Here is a 16205-nt window from a genome sequence, read left to right as displayed (position 1 = left end):
AAATGCTTTATTCATGAGCGCTCTAACGAGACGTTTTTTAGTTGTGGTTGACAACCTAACGTTTACCGCAATAGTGATGCACCTTTCACCATGACACTTGACATTCGCTGCATATCATGTACTTACTTGCTACTTCGTTAGTTTTGCATGATTCCCATCCGCCACCCTTCGGCGACGCCTCATTCCATGCAAGTGGTACATTATGTGTCATTAGACCTTATAATTGTCATCTTTGCATTGCACTACATTCTATGGATGGTCATTAAGTAGTTGACCCGTTTCATTAATATTCATATACAATATTGAGTGCCAACTGTACCTACTACTTGCCAGTCACTATAATTTCCTCAATCAAAAACTAAGTCGATCGCGAGTCTCGATCAAGAGGGTTTTATTCCATGTTTAGTATATCAAAACTGTCGCACACACATTATGTATATCTACTTAAAGAAGTAAGTCACAGAATTACATATCATGAAACTAAATTGCTCTCCAGCTATTAAATGCATGATGCTCATAATCAAATGGATGATTGGGGATCATTTCTATCAATCATTTTCCGTAGTCTTTAAGTTGATCCAGTTTCGTGACACTACATTCTGTGCGCGCATATATTGGTGCCACAATTTTCACGCGGCACTGGGTCATTGTCACCATATGGTGATTTACGTGTACACTAATTTGGTATAAGCGAAAGTTTAAACTACTTACTTTTTCTCAGCGTTGTTGACAATTTGTTTCAAGTCAGTAACCGTGTGCAGCAATGCACGGCAAGCATTCTAAAGTATTTTTTTCGTATGATTTTCGTCATCTGTTTTCCATGGGAAGCATAGTGTTTGTTGCTTATTACAAAAAGGTTGAGAAAATTTAGCGTCGATCAAAGGTATATCTTTTTACAGAAAAGTATACCTGTTGTATTTATTTTCATTAAACCTAAAGCCCACTTCTTTTCTTCACTGCGAGTTTTTGTTAATCTCTTTAGCGGACTTAATTTAACCAACGAAACCATGAGGTGAAACCATGGCATTTGGGTCACCAGCTTCGAAGTAATCCAAGAGTGGTACCGTAAGACTAAATCTAAGAATATTAAATTTTTATACGTTCCTTTTTAACTGCTTCTGATATTACCCCAAACACGTCTTAATTATAAAGCGTTTGTATGAAATCATCATAAAGACATTATGATTTAGATAAAACGTACATAATACTATTTTAGTTGAGTGAGATTAATAGTATGTAACAATGAATCACGAATGAGACCACGAGGCCAGTCCATTCATAATACGACTCTGCGATAATTCAATTTTACACTTGAGATAACACCGTAACTGCCATTTACAAAAAACTTATGCAATATATTATTTAACACCGACAAAAAAATAAAAGGAATCCAGTATGACGTACGCTTTTTAGTAATTGATTTTAATGAAAATGTCACGAAGAATGACTTTGATTTGATACACGTTGAAATGAAAGTTATGCAATAGGAAAATATTTCGTTTAAACTGCAAACTGTGTGTGAATCGTAACAACCTGCTGATATCGGCACACCTATAGTGTGATCTTGTCGATTTAATTAACACTTTATTTTATTCTTAGATGGTAGATAAGTGCAACTTGTGGACAATCTCTGTGCTGATCTGAAGGATGCATTGAGATGAGAACATTTTTATTCCCATAGAGTCGATTCTTGACACTTATTTATCCCTGCATTTCTTATCGCGAGCTATGTTTAGAGGACTATTTCTGTCGTGAAACACTTTCAACCGAAGTACATTTGATTACTACGTACCAACCTAGTTCTTAGGTTACGTTCCTAAGGTTCGCCCCTTTCTCTTCGGGCCATCGAACAGATCCGACTATCTATCCACTTTCTAACCGTAATGCGTACTGATTAATTAGGCGCGAAGTATCAATGCAAACCTTGAGTATTTGCCACAACTCGCGAAAGTGAAATTTGTTACGATTTGATTAAAATTAACAAGGTGATTTAATTTCTAAAATTTTTGTTCTCACAAATTTAAGTAACTGCATGACAACTGATTCCAGACATTCGACCTTTTTTCTAATAGCAACGAATTCCAAGATTTCAAAAAGCGATTCTATTAAAAAGCCAGGAACTTCTAACGGTATTAGCAACGCATATCAAACTGCCTTTGCTGTACACACGTCCTGCGAATGAACTACGCGAAGTAATTGCAATATCACTGAATTAACGAGAACATCGATAAACTGGAATAATTGGCTCGCGTGATGTAATGATGTAATAAAATCATAAATCGATGCAGTATGACATTGTTAATGCAAATGATCCAGACCGCTAAAATACGGTAGCGTGTAGCCAACCGGCGCCGAGTTCCCAGCATCTTATTGGATTAGACATAAAGGGTAGAGTTGTGCAAAAACGTGTAACATGCAGTCCGGTTGGCCATACTAGCCGCAAGTCCGTTAGTTAGATATTACAAAAATAGAAGACAGAAGGCCCAGACCATGCTTTTCAGTGCACACGCAACGCGTGCAACTTACATCAGAAACCAGAAAGGTTCGACGGTTAAGTGGGGCCAGATTGCCACTGCATTGCAATTTCTTATAATGGTAATTGTTAGTATAAAGCAAGCCTTCTGCCTTTTCCTTGTTACTGCCCGTTACTTGAAGCCGGCGCCTGCGCACAGACAAATTTATGGTTCAACTGCCGAAGATCGCCTCTTACAGACTTCATGGGAACGACGGCCATTACTTTAACTGAATATCCATCTATAGTTTTAACTCACCGAGTCACCGATACATCTGTGCAAAATAATAATTTATATCTCTATCAGATTTCCTATGGAGAATAAACATTTAATTTTATAAATAACGGTAGTGATTATAGTTATTTAATACCGTCTAGTATCCAGTTATATTTAGAACCGACCGTGATATTATAACGGCTATAAAATTTATCACACTTATTTATGTAACTAAATAAACAACGCGTAAATAATGATCGCAATGATTATAACTTGCTTTTAATCATTAAAATCTTTGTACGGTTCTTCTTAAAGTAGTAAATAATTACTAACTTACGTCACAAAAATGTCTCTAGCAGCCGAAACGATAACTGGCTGAGAAATTTCAGTCATTTCAAAGACAAATACAGATAGTAATTAGCGACAAAGCTAATGCCCTCAACAAAAGATCGGTCGGCTTTAGAAAATGTCTGACCATCCGTTACCTATGATAGATTGACTGTATAAGAGTGAAAGTTTTCTTAGTGAATAGCGTCTACTAAACTAAGCTAAATTTGTTTCTGTCCAAAAATTTTGCGGACTTCCGCCACTGTGGTTGAGACCACAAACTCACTAATGACAGGAAAGTAACGCATTTTAGATGATCTAGTGCTTTTTGCTTTGCCCTCGGAAGAGTAAGCTGAGAAAATAGAAATTGAACAACTAATGCAGTCAACCAGGTAATGATACCTCTCGAGATATCCGCTGATCCATTTTTGAAGAAATAAATCATCATTATTGTACTGCGATCAGTTTATAATGCTAAAGCGCGATTAGATGTTGAATTTGTTAACGATCTTGTTAATTTGTACTGGCAATTAACAAAACAAAAAACACGTAAGGTGTGAAAACTACATCGCATGTAACATCCCTGGTTTCCCTTTACGCAACTAATACATATTTCATTTTGTTTCTCACTTTTTGTTTTGTGTCCGGTGCTTAAGACTGAAAATGGGTAATAGTGCCTGATAATTGCTCCGCTTTTTGTAATACTCATAAAAGTAATGGATTGTATTGTTGCATGTTTTTTGTGCGATTTTAAAGTAATGGGATTATGCAAAGCACTATTTTCATGTTTGCAGTATGTGTGAATAGGTTCCTCGGGAGATTTAGAAGAGTTTTGATGGTGTCATACAAATATTACTTCCGTCTTGTACGGAATTGTATGGAAATTTCGAAAATTTCTTTCATATAAAAAGGATTTGAATAATTTTATGACCTGTTTGATGTCTAATTTTTAAATAATAGTTACATTGAGTTCCTACTTTACATAATTAACTACTTAAATTCTAGCCAAACGTGTTATCTTTTGCTATTAAGAGAAAGATGCAATTGCTTAAATTTGGGATTGCTGAACATAGCACTCGATGACATAATGCATAAAACATAAATAAACATGTGCTCACTAATTGTGTGTACATACTTATAAAATTAACCACTGCGACCACGGGGCGTGAAATACTGTCGTGTTTTTACGCAGAACTTTTTCACAGTTCTTGAACATTTAATATCGCTGCTAATAAAAGCTTGCAAGAAGCAAATAATTTACATCGATCTACACGCGTAATGTGGGAATGCAATCGAAGTGATGAATACACTTTAACCTTTCTTAAGTCTAATTAGTAGAAAATTATGTACCTACACCCCTCAACTCAACGCACCGACGTTTGCTATGGAAAATTGCTTTTTACCATCGGACGACTTATTATTTATGTGTGGCGAATGCGTTTGCGTCGATCGAAAGAAATTTACGAGCGCTCTGAGAAAATACAGTAACAGGAGCTAAGAAAGTCGCGGCTATTAGACTGTAACCGTTTAAGAAAAACAACGCTGGGGGATAGTATTTGTATGAAACCACTGACCTCTTTCTTTGTTTGATCGTTGATTTTGACGTGTGTCTGCTGAGGTTTGTCACGTAGCGGAAGATAGCCCTCGCGGCTGTCAGCGGCGTCCGTGGTCTCAGTCGGGGTGGTCGACTCCACGGTGGCCGTGCTCAGGGTCCCCGCGTCCGTTGACCGCTGATCTTCAGCAGTACTCAACGTCGGCACTGTCTCTTTCGCATCCTCCACCGTTGTACCAGCGGTGTCAAACTCCGAAACGGTCTCCGTACTATCGCTACTCGTCGTCTCAGTATCTTGAACGGTCGGCGTCTCCGTCCTCAACACCGGCCGGATAGAGTAATGCTTCGTGGGATGATACGCCGACGAAACAGTTGTAACCCTCACCGTCGGGGGTGGAGTTTCAATTCTGGTTGTTAGAGTTGTTTTGGCCTCAATGGTAGTCTCGACTGGGATGGGTTTGCGAGAGGGTTTTTTAGTTTTCGGCGGGGAAGTCGCGGTCACGGGGAGGGTGGATTTTGTTTTGGTGGAGACTTTTCTAGAATACGTTGTTGACCGTTCTTCGATGGTGGTAGGTGCGGGTGTGTTATCGAGGGTCGTTTCGGGGACGGTGGGTGGTGGTTTCCGGTCAGCGGGCGGTTCCAGACTGGATTGTTTTGGGGTGCGCGACGGGGGGAAGAAGTAGTCCATGATGGATGGCGATCTGTTCCTGTTGCTGGGGAGCCATGCGAAGGGGTTGAAGTCTAAGAGGCGGGGGCGCGGGGGCTCTGCGGCGACGAGGGCCGCGAGGGCGGCGAGCGCGAGGAGCGTGGCGAGCGGGCGGTTCATCGCAGCGAACGTGCGGCCGCGGCGACGATGCGAGCGGGACTGCGCGAGCGCCGCAGCCCGCAGCCGCCGCACGGCGCGCGGCCGACGCTCACCTACTTCAGCCCGCCCTACGCTGCATCCGATTCTGCACCGGCTGCATCTATAGCCAACTGTCTTAGGAAATTGCTACGATACTTAAAGCCATTAGCCAGTCGTAACGTGTGATAGCTGGCACTCTCGGAATTATTACCTGTTACAAACATCCAACTTACAGTTTACTTTGATGGTTACATTGATTTTGCAATTTTGCATCGATTTAGAGGCGAATTAATTTTATGATTTCCTTGCCTGTCCCTCGTTATTGCATCGTAAGTTCGTAACGGTAATGACATACGGAAGCCTAAAGGATGCTTTTATTGGCTGAGAATTCATATTCTAATAAAGTTAATTAGTTGCAGCTAACGAGGCTTACAGTGTTTGATTATCCAGCATGCTGTCCCGTTACCTGGCGCGTATCTAAGTGCGTTTATTTAAATTTCTATGCAATTTTTCCGATTCATATTCGCCCTGTGGTTGCGCCGAGTACCGCTATTCAATCTTGGGCTCGGATAGGCCATTACGCACGTCTGTCGTCTGAAATTTGTGAGTATCAAAAACGACCGCAGAGCGTGTAATGTTCTATCTGAGGCAGTTTCACACCTAATTTGGTGGTTCGGGCCTACTTGCGCCTGAACTATACAGGAGTTCTGAATGAGCATAATCAAAGCTATTTGTAGCCATTACGGTTGCTGTAGCCGTTTGCGCAGCGAAATGGTTGCATTTCATTTATCGGTTAGTATTTGCTGATCGTGCTAACGTTTCATGTTACAGTTTTCCCCATATTTCATTATTTTATGCAGTTCATACTTAATGACATTTATCGCTTTTCTTCCTTTTGGCCAAGATCAAAGTGAAACTTAATGACATTTTCGCGAACTGACTCTCATATGCAGTCAAATCCAATTCACTTTACATTATTAATAAATCAAAAAATTAATCAACTCACTGTCTTGTCAGACGCCAACGTATAATTGTAACAGAATTAATTAAAACAAATGCAAGGGCATGTCTAATGTGTACAATATGAAAGAGAAAGTTGAAAACAAAATCAAAATTACTTATGCAAACTTTTCGGAGCATGTTCGTCGCATCATGCCGGGATACCGGTAAAGTAACCGGTACCACAATGACGTGGTCTCTATTTGTTAAGGCTAAGAGATCAATTCTGCTCGCTCCATTTACTAGAGTTTGCTTTACAATATTTACAAAAATACGCTCCGCGGTGCGTTAAACATGGTTACGCACTTCGGTATTAAATATTTCTGTATTTACTTCGAAATCTTTAATTTACTCTAGACTATATAGAAAAGATGTTTACTACTAACAGTAATAGAGATATTTACTTTGCAAATACTGCTCATCTATCAACACCTTATTACGCTGTCAGCTAATATTTATATCAATTAATAAATAGGTGCTGGCGGTATAAAAAAAAATATCGCTAATTAATTTATCAAGCTCATTATTGATTTCTCAACAAGTAGCTGTTTATTGCGGATATTTTTACATTTGCGTAAAACTGTCACGATTTCTATTGTAATGGATAACTGTCCATAAAACTATAAAACCGTAACGTTATATTTACGGTCTCAAAATGCTTTATATTTTCTTAGTGGGCACCTAAAATTCATTGCCGCAGCCTTTTAGCTGGTGATAAGAACAAGGTGTTCGAAGAAGGGTGTCTGAATTTACTGGACTTTTTGGGATAGTTCCATTCCAAACTCCAAAATTTTCATAAACTAACTTCGACACAATTTGACTTTTTATAACTCGCACCTTCGGTAGAACAAGGGCACAATTGTCAAAAATTGCAAAAATGAGTTAAGTATGCAGAAATACTTTAAAAATGTGTAGCTAATAATTAATAGCTCTCCTGTAAAATTGCAAAAAGTGCAATTGTGCCCTTGTTCTACCAAAGTCTTTGGTGGAAACATTACTCGTATTTACAATCTTTAAGAATAATTTTAGGCTAACAAAATAGTGAGTATTAAAATACTGACATACGGTGCCTAATTTAAATGTTACTTTGTCAAAAAATATGATTGTCATCCAAGTCATTGCGTTTTCTTTTTAAAACACAATGTATTATTTATGTTTGTTTGAATAATGTAAATAATTATTCAAGAGAAAAGTCTTCAATGAATGTGCGTTGCAAGTAATGTCATATTTTGGAATTTACATGCTGGTACGTATGGGTCTCATGAAAACCCAATGGCTCAGCATTCAATTAACTTTCTAGTATTTATTTCTGAGACTGAATCAGAAATTATATCCTTAAAAGAATAAAGGTGTCTATGTCTTACTTAGCCTAGAGTATTAGCAAGTAAAAGTAGCATTAGACTGGTCTGTAAAGATCCGACGACTGTCGATGGAGATGAACCTGATTATCCATTAAGGATACACTTTAAACGGACAACTTAAAATGTTTTTATTCAAATATTTTTTTTTTCAAACGCTTACATGAGTTGTATTAGAATACACATGATTCGTTATAAAATATAATCATGTTACTGAATCAGACAAAAAAATAGCAAAACATCAATAAATATCTAAGCGTTTTAAGTTTAAGAAAACAATTGAAGTCAGCCGTGGCCTACTAGATTTCTTCGACGTCAATCCTTTTGCGGCTTCCGATCTGTCAAACGTCGCCTTTCCAAACAGTACCAAAGCAGTCCGTATTCCCTTAAAACCATCAAAAGCTAATACATGAGTTGTTATAGAATACACATGAGTCGTTATAAAATATCATCATGCTACTAAATCAGACAAAATAATAGCAGAACATCAATAAATATCCAAGCGTGTGATCATGTGTGTTAAGAAAACAATTGAAGTCAGCCGTGGCCTACTAGATTTCTTCGACGTCATCCTTTTACGGCTTCCGATCTGTCAAACGTCGCCTTTCCGAACAGTACCAAAGCAGTCCATATTCCCTTAAAACCATCAAAAATGGCCAGCCTACTTTCCTCGCTGTTCAGCCGGCAACAGAGAAAATATGTGCAGTGCAACAGAACCGGTGATTTGCTGCATTGTCTAATGGGAGTTACAAGATTAGCCCCGTGAGAATTGTTTTTGCCAGCGACAAAGTATTCCACACGTCTGTGCGCATGCGCCACTTCTATAGCACGAACAAGCGAACTGGTGTAAGATAAACTGCCTGTGACATATTAATCAATATGTTGTTTGTGTTAGTAACTATGATTGTTCCCGATTTGGAACGACATTGTTGATTTACTATTTTTAAACTTTCATATTGCATTTTTACTAAATTCTCACTACTATGACTCGTGCAACCGAGTCGAAGCATAGCAAGGTTGCTGTCAAATCCCGCGTAAGATAAACTGCCAGTGACATATTAATCAATATGTTGTTTGTGTTAGTAACTATGATTGTTCCCGATTTGGAACGACATTGTTGATTTATTATATTTTAAACTTTCATGTTGCATTTTTCCTAAATTTTCACTACTATGACTCGTGCAACCGAGTCGAAGCATAGCAAGGTTGCTGTCAAATCCCGCGTAAGATAAACTGCCAGTGACATATTAATCAATATTATGTTGTTTGTGTTAGTAATGATTGTTCCCGATTTGGAACGACATTGTTGATTTATTATTTTAAACTTTAATGTTGCATTTTTACTGAATTCTCACTACTATGACTCGTGCAACCGAGTCGAAGCATAGCAAGGTTGCTGTCAAATCCCGCGTAAGATAAACTGCCAGTGACATATTAATCAATATGTGGTTTGTGTTAGTAACTATGATTGTTCCCGATTTGGAACGACATTGTTGATTTACTATTTTTAAACTTTCATATTGCATTTTTACTAAATTCTCACTACTATGACTCGTGCAACCGAGTCGAAGCATAGCAAGGTTGCTGTCAAATCCCGCGTAAGATAAACTGCCAGTGACATATTAATCAATATTATGTTGTTTGTGTTAGTAATGATTGTTCCCGATTTGGAACGACATTGTTGATTTATTATATTTTAAACTTTCATGTTGCATTTTTCCTAAATTTTCACTACTACGACTCATGTTACCGACTCGAAACATCATTAAGGTTGTTTCCAAATCCCGCAGTAGTGAGAATTTGATGATTTTAAAATAAAATTAGAGATGAGCGTGATGTGGTCCAACAACGCCTCTAATTGGACCTAAGTAGTAACCCACACTAAAGTGAAACTATTTAATTTAAAGAAAAATATTTAAAAATTGTATTTAGAAAATTATAAGCAAAGTTATCGCTAAAAGCTTCGCTATATTTCTTAGCACCAAAGCAACTTAACGATGCAATGTACAGAAATAGTGAAACTGACTGCAAAAGTGTATCTTAAAATAACGCTTATTTTCAGCTTAAACACTCAGCACTACATTTACGAATAATTTACAAGCACAAAACCTTAATTGCCATGGAAAGTGATATTGACAGTATCGATATCGCAAGTAGAAAACTAAAGTAAGATATGTTGTTGGTACAGCATCATTTAATTGCGAAACGGAATCCCGAAATTCCGTTAAAGCGACATTCTGAAAGCATATTTGGCACACACCACTCACATTCACTCTGTATAGGGTTGTCAACTTTTTATGTTCGAAGAAAAGAAAAAAAAATACAGTTCTGACAATCAAGAATATTCTAGAAAAAGGATACAGTTTTTTTGCTATGAACACACAGCTTTCTAGTTTGAGTGACGTAATACATAAAGCATACACTGTATTCAGACAGTTTTTATTTGCTTTATACATATTTTTAAATTGTAATAAGTGGGATAGCTTTTAAAAACCATGCTCTACCTATCCCTCTCAGTCATAAACTTGCGTGAATATACTTTAATAACCCACTCTTAATAATTGTTCAAATGTGGCACACGGTCCATTCGCTGAAGTATTAAAATAATAAACAAGTTTAATAATTGAAATGTCAAAATAAACTAGGGCATGTGAGATACCCTCTCGTATCCGTCAGAGAAGAAAAATTACATGTGATGTCAATATGTAGGTATGTTGAAGACATAATTGGCTGTCACCTGTATGGATACTTCTTGTTCGATGATAGATGTTCGATTCCCGCCAGGGATAAATGCTAGTGTAATGATTTTAAACCCAGATTACAAGCGTGGGCAGTGTAGGTACGTCAAATCATATATCATTCATTCAATCATATTTCCATAATGATCACATAACATGTTCATTTAATCCTACATTTGTTTTCTGTGTAAATGTCTCCAGTACAGAGTGGAGACTGTGAGCACGATCCTATTTGATGATGATCTATGTAATAATGCTTGTATTTAGCACAGTAACGACCGTATTCACAAACATTACTATGAGGTCTCACAGTGCGCGTGGACGCAGTGTGTGACACACGAACCAATCACAGAGTTCTATTCAACACTGTGCGTTCGATTTTCAGCAAGTATGGTTTGTGAATACGGGCGTTAGTCAGCACAGTAATACCTCTTAATAAAACTAAGGCCGCTATAGTTTTTTTGTATTATTTATCATAGCAAACTATCGACGCGTGTAGACGTGCTAAGTATAACATTATCATGAAAATATTTTTATTATTCGCCTGACTTTGCTTTTTTGCTGTTAAAACATACCTAGTATAGTAATTAATCTCATTTGTATTAATCAAGGATCCATGTACCTAATCTACTTTACATAAACACACTTTACTTTTATTAATGCTCAATTAGGTATTATTTTTGTTATGTCCAGTATATTAAAGACCATGTTTATAAAAAAAACTACGCGAGTAGAGCTGACTCTAAACAATACAATCCATAACTAATGTTTTTATTAATATTAACACCAGATGCGATTGCGGTCAAATACTTGCCTTGTCTTGCATAAAAAAAACTCTGGACCCATGATTCATATTGGTAGAGATGGGATCTAGGAGGAGCTAGCTAATTTATAGCGTTTATGTAAATAAGGAAAATTACTTAATTGTACACACAAAAAAGCGGCACAAAAAGGCGAACTTAATGCCATATGGCATTCTCTACCAGCTAACTTTAGGCAAAACATAGACTTGAAAAAGAAACGAGTTGTCCTTGTCTCTCAATCTCGTTGTGACTTATTCGCGAAACGACGCGCTACTTTACCTACTGCTTTAACGGAGTTAGTCGTTTTCTCCGGACACTGTTTGACTCAACGTCCATTGCCTTTGGATGCTAGGGTTGGCAAACTATTGATAACACGTCAGATTATACATTTCCGTTCCAAAATAACTCATTTTACCATAGAATAGGTTTCATTTTACAATAACAGTATGCATCAGTAACTTCAGTTAACTTGGCGCAATACGTCAGTAATATGGGTAAATGATACTTACTATGATTGTATGTAATAAAAACCCCCGATTAATATACACAGTATGTTTGGGTATACTTACACCATGTTTATATGGGGCTTGAACCGCAATGCTAGACGGCTGTGGAAAAACAGGATCTTTCTATAACAATAGACATAGGTTCTAAGTATTCAACGTCTAAAATAAGGAATGTAAAAAAAAAACAATATTCCCAGATATCATTTCAATCTTTTCTTTTACATCACCCTAGTGACTATACACCATACGGCATTTTCAAAGCGTAATAAACCTTTTTTAAAGATTTATGAAAGGGGCATCTCGTTAATAACCCAAACCGTGAGTTCTCATACAGTTTGTTCTTTCTTTCTTTCTCTATTAAATTTCTTTCTCATGAAACCTTCGGAAAAATATAAATAAACTTCACTTTTTGCATTTACAGTGGGAAAAACTAAAGCATTCAACTCACAATACTTAATTATGTAGTTTTTATTAATTAATATACATAATAGAAACAAAAACAACATCAATATATTTTACAACCAAAGCAAAATTTATTAGGACTAATTTAATCGCGGGCACTTATAATATAATCAAATACTTTATTTTATAGTTTACCGCCTTTTAACTGCCTCCGCGGAATTTCAGAATCGTAAAAATCAGACATTGACCTACCTATTGACGATTGATTTAATGCGAAATAAACAGTTTCATAGTTCTATTCATGGACCTATAAAAAAAGGCGGACGGAACTCGCGCTACAACAAAACTGTGACGCAAAATTTTGACGTCTATCTATTGTGTGAGTGAATTTAGGGATGCCATGTTAGCCAAAACATTTTACCCATTTACTTTAAGAAAAACATAGATCGGCAGATGTTACTTGGAAATTCAGACAGAATTATTCCGTGCCATTTGAAAAGAATGAAAGGTGAATGCGTTGAGGTAGGCGCGAAATTTTCAATGTTCAAATTTTCTAACATTGTTTGCAAGTCAGTGTCAGGGTTTGTACATAATGTTGATCAAAAATGATTCACGCAGTTACAAATTACGAATCTTGTGTACATTATAATCATAATCTTATGCATCATCAATATATTATTATTATCTCTGATAGATTTTAACATACAACCTGACACTGACTTGCAATCAATGTAAGAAAATTTGAATTTCGCAGTTCCACATTTTTGGGAAGGATCAAATCTGCCTATGAAAATATATCCCATTAAAACACAATTATTATGATAAATTATTTTATTTCTATAGTATGCGTAATAAACAACTAAAAAGTCCTAAAATTATTATTAATTTCCCATATTTCGGGTAATTTTCCCACGTAAATAACTGAGAACACTAGTCTTTGACGTATTATTTTTTCGAGTGAATGACGTTTGATTTCAATTAATTTCAATATTTTAATGTCGGGAAATAAGTGATTGGATTATTATTTTACCTGTGAAATGTGATTCCTTAATTTTTGTTTGTTCGAACAGAACGGTTTTTACACAATTTCATCACACAAGAAATGTCGTATTCGTGTTGTTTTTTCGCCGCCTAAATGTGTCAACTGTGTGAAGTCCATGGTTCTATTATCACGTTTAAGCTTAGATTAGTTTGTCCTTTTTTGCTTTATTATATGCATTTATCGCAAGATTGAATTTAAAATAATTAAAAAAATGTACTACCACTGAATAAGGGGTAAAATGAACTTTGGTATGATGAAACCATGATCAATATTTAATTTTGGAATCTAAATATTCATATACCATTTTGTCGTGATCACAGACGCGTGATAGAGGCTTTGACATACCTACCGAAATATAAAGTCAAAATCGTAAGTAATTCAATTTTGAGCAAATTGTATGGCTTTTCTCTTTCAACAACAGTTAAGTGCTTATCAAGTTTCTTTTGACAGTTTATTGTTTCTCATTAAGATATTCCGATTTTGTTGCGCATTTTAAGTTGTAGGTACTTACTTATCGTGGATTACCTAAATATTGTATGAGTCACCCTATACTTCAATGAACATAGAGTACGCTCACTTCTAAAATACAATATTATGTAATACTAGCTGTGCCCCGCGGTGTTACTCGCGGTAAAAAGTAGCCTATGTGTTAATCCAAGGTGTCAGCTAACTCCATACCAAATGTTATTAAAATCGTTCCAGCCGTTTAGACGTAAAGAAGTAACAAACATACACACTCACAAACTTTCGCCTTTATACTATTTTAACCCTGAACTGAACTCTTCGTGTATAATGTGGGTGCAACTAAATGCAGCGATTGCCTTTGCGGCGAATTTATATTGAAATAATACAGGGTTGTTAGTATCTCCATTTATGGTCTTCATAGAGAGGATACCATACAAATTAAAGGCCCGGGCAAGCGCATTGAACGTGGGGAAACGATCGCAATGCTTCAATCACTACACTTATCTAGTTGTAGGAAAACCCTTTGCTATGTTAGGTTAAAACCGGTGGTTTGCTTAATATCTAGTTTGATCAACGTTTGAATGCATGTGCGTTAAGTTTGCATATTGTAATATTATTTAACAGGTAACTTAATCAATTTCATTCAACACTGAAACTCTTAAAAGATGTCATTAAAATAGTGAATACACAATTTTTAGTTCTAAAAGAATATTGCATATTACTATGAGACATGCTTATGAGCTTTTGTCTACAATTTGTAAGTTGTTAAAATTTTGGCCACTAACTGGTTTTCGACAATGTTTACTTACTAACCGGCTATAGACAATTATCGAAAAAGTTGTCGCAGGTTTGGTATTTTTTAATATTTTAATTGACTCAATTACCAAAAGATTTATGAGTATTTTAGTACAGTTAGATGCGACGTCTTTTATATTCCAAGATTTTTCAACTTTTTCTATCCTAAGTGATAGTAGAATATGGTTAGCTAGATAACCGTAGAAAGTGCGCATTCTAAAAATGTTGTTTTAATTGTATAATATTCGTATAGTAAATTGGTTGCAGCCAGTGACAAGTGCTCACAATTTCCTATTATGTTATACAAATAGTAATAAAATATTGCTATGTTTAAATAGCATCTCATCTTTCATTGCATTTTTTTCGTTTTAAACTACCTAAAGTTAAATTTAAAAAAATGTAGGTAAATGCAGCAGAATTTGATTCTTTCGAATTGATGAATCGACCTTTGCAGTTATGAAAAATAAATCTGGAGTGAAAGTACTGAATTTTTTCAAGTAATAATGAATCGACAACCCTGCCCCAGAAAGGTACTTATCGCATGCAGCGGAACGCGAATTCGTTCTGTATCCGCAACAAGATTTGCGATACGAAACCAAAAGTGCGTGAAATATTTGCATAAACAAACAAGACCGACCTATTTTAGGATAATTTAGGTTAATTTGGTACATTGAATGCAAATGGAATATCTGTACTGCAATAAATAATCTGCGATAGTACAATATTCTGGTCTAGTTAAGGTGAATTTGTAATTTATATTAATATGAAAATTACTCTTTTCAGATATTTTCAGCTCTATGAGAGTTAATATTTAAAAAAAAGGCAATCGAAAAAGCTGACCTAAGAAATTCCTAAGGCACATGACAATTTATTAACACTTTCAGACAAAATTGTACTTAATTTTACTTAACCCCAGGCATTAGCTGTTAAATATGGAAAGTAGAATGTTAAACGCGTGATTCATTTAAAAATTAGTCATAAAAAGTTATTTAAGCACTACTTTTCACTTAGAGTACAGATTCTGAGAAAGACGTAGAAAACATTTACCTGCTTTTCTGTAATGAATTTTGCAATAGTACTCAATTGTCATCTATCAATGTAATGCCGTATTAATGTACCATCAGTATACTGCCGCATTCTTCACGAGTATAAATTCGATTGAGGCATAAAATGGAAAATGAGGAAGTGATTTGTAGACAATCGCATCGAAAGCTGGGTCAGTGGTCGTTCTGGACGTTGCGGATTGCTCTTTGTCCGGTAATTATCACTGTTCAATCGGTATAATTTGGGTTAGTAGGTATAAAACGTAATGCGTTTCGCACTTCTGCGTAATTCCTTTAGCTAAGTATTCTGTGAAAATTTAAATGACGATTTGAGACATGAATTTAATGGCTTAGTCTCAAAACATAGTTAAGAAATGAAAAGAAAACTTTTCACGAAATCCTTATAATAAACTTTATTTATGACCTCTTTTCTATTAAGCAAATTCCATGTTTCTTTTAATTATTTAATCCGCAGCGAGAAATCTCTTAGCCTTCATCTCTTTTAATGAAATTCAGGAACCCACTCTAAAGAAGAAATGGTTCAATGTTTAATTAACTACTGTATTTAAGAGCCTTACACACCCGAGGTGTGACTAAAGAGA

At 36.1% G+C, this 16205-nt stretch overlaps 2 protein-coding genes across 2 annotated transcripts in view; one reads left to right on the top strand and one right to left on the bottom strand.

Moving 5' to 3' along the window:
• The window catches only part of LOC135079351 (uncharacterized), a 79997-nt gene extending 74554 nt beyond the window's left edge, over nucleotides 1–5443 (bottom strand). The window contains exon 1 of the mRNA XM_063973992.1: nucleotides 4631–5443. Coding sequence (XP_063830062.1) covers nucleotides 4631–5434 — 804 coding nt within the window. The 5' untranslated portion in view covers nucleotides 5435–5443. The remainder of the gene's footprint in view (nucleotides 1–4630) is intronic.
• LOC135079345 (elongation factor-like GTPase 1) overlaps nucleotides 1–16205 on the top strand; it is a 198466-nt gene that overhangs the window by 81355 nt on the left and 100906 nt on the right. The gene's annotated exons all lie outside the window — the stretch shown is intronic.

This window comes from Ostrinia nubilalis, chromosome 16, assembly GCF_963855985.1.
Source record: "Ostrinia nubilalis chromosome 16, ilOstNubi1.1, whole genome shotgun sequence".
Classification (NCBI taxonomy): domain Eukaryota; kingdom Metazoa; phylum Arthropoda; class Insecta; order Lepidoptera; family Crambidae; genus Ostrinia; species Ostrinia nubilalis.
Note: the sequence above shows the minus strand (reverse complement) of the source record. Positions and strands in the feature narration are given on the sequence as shown.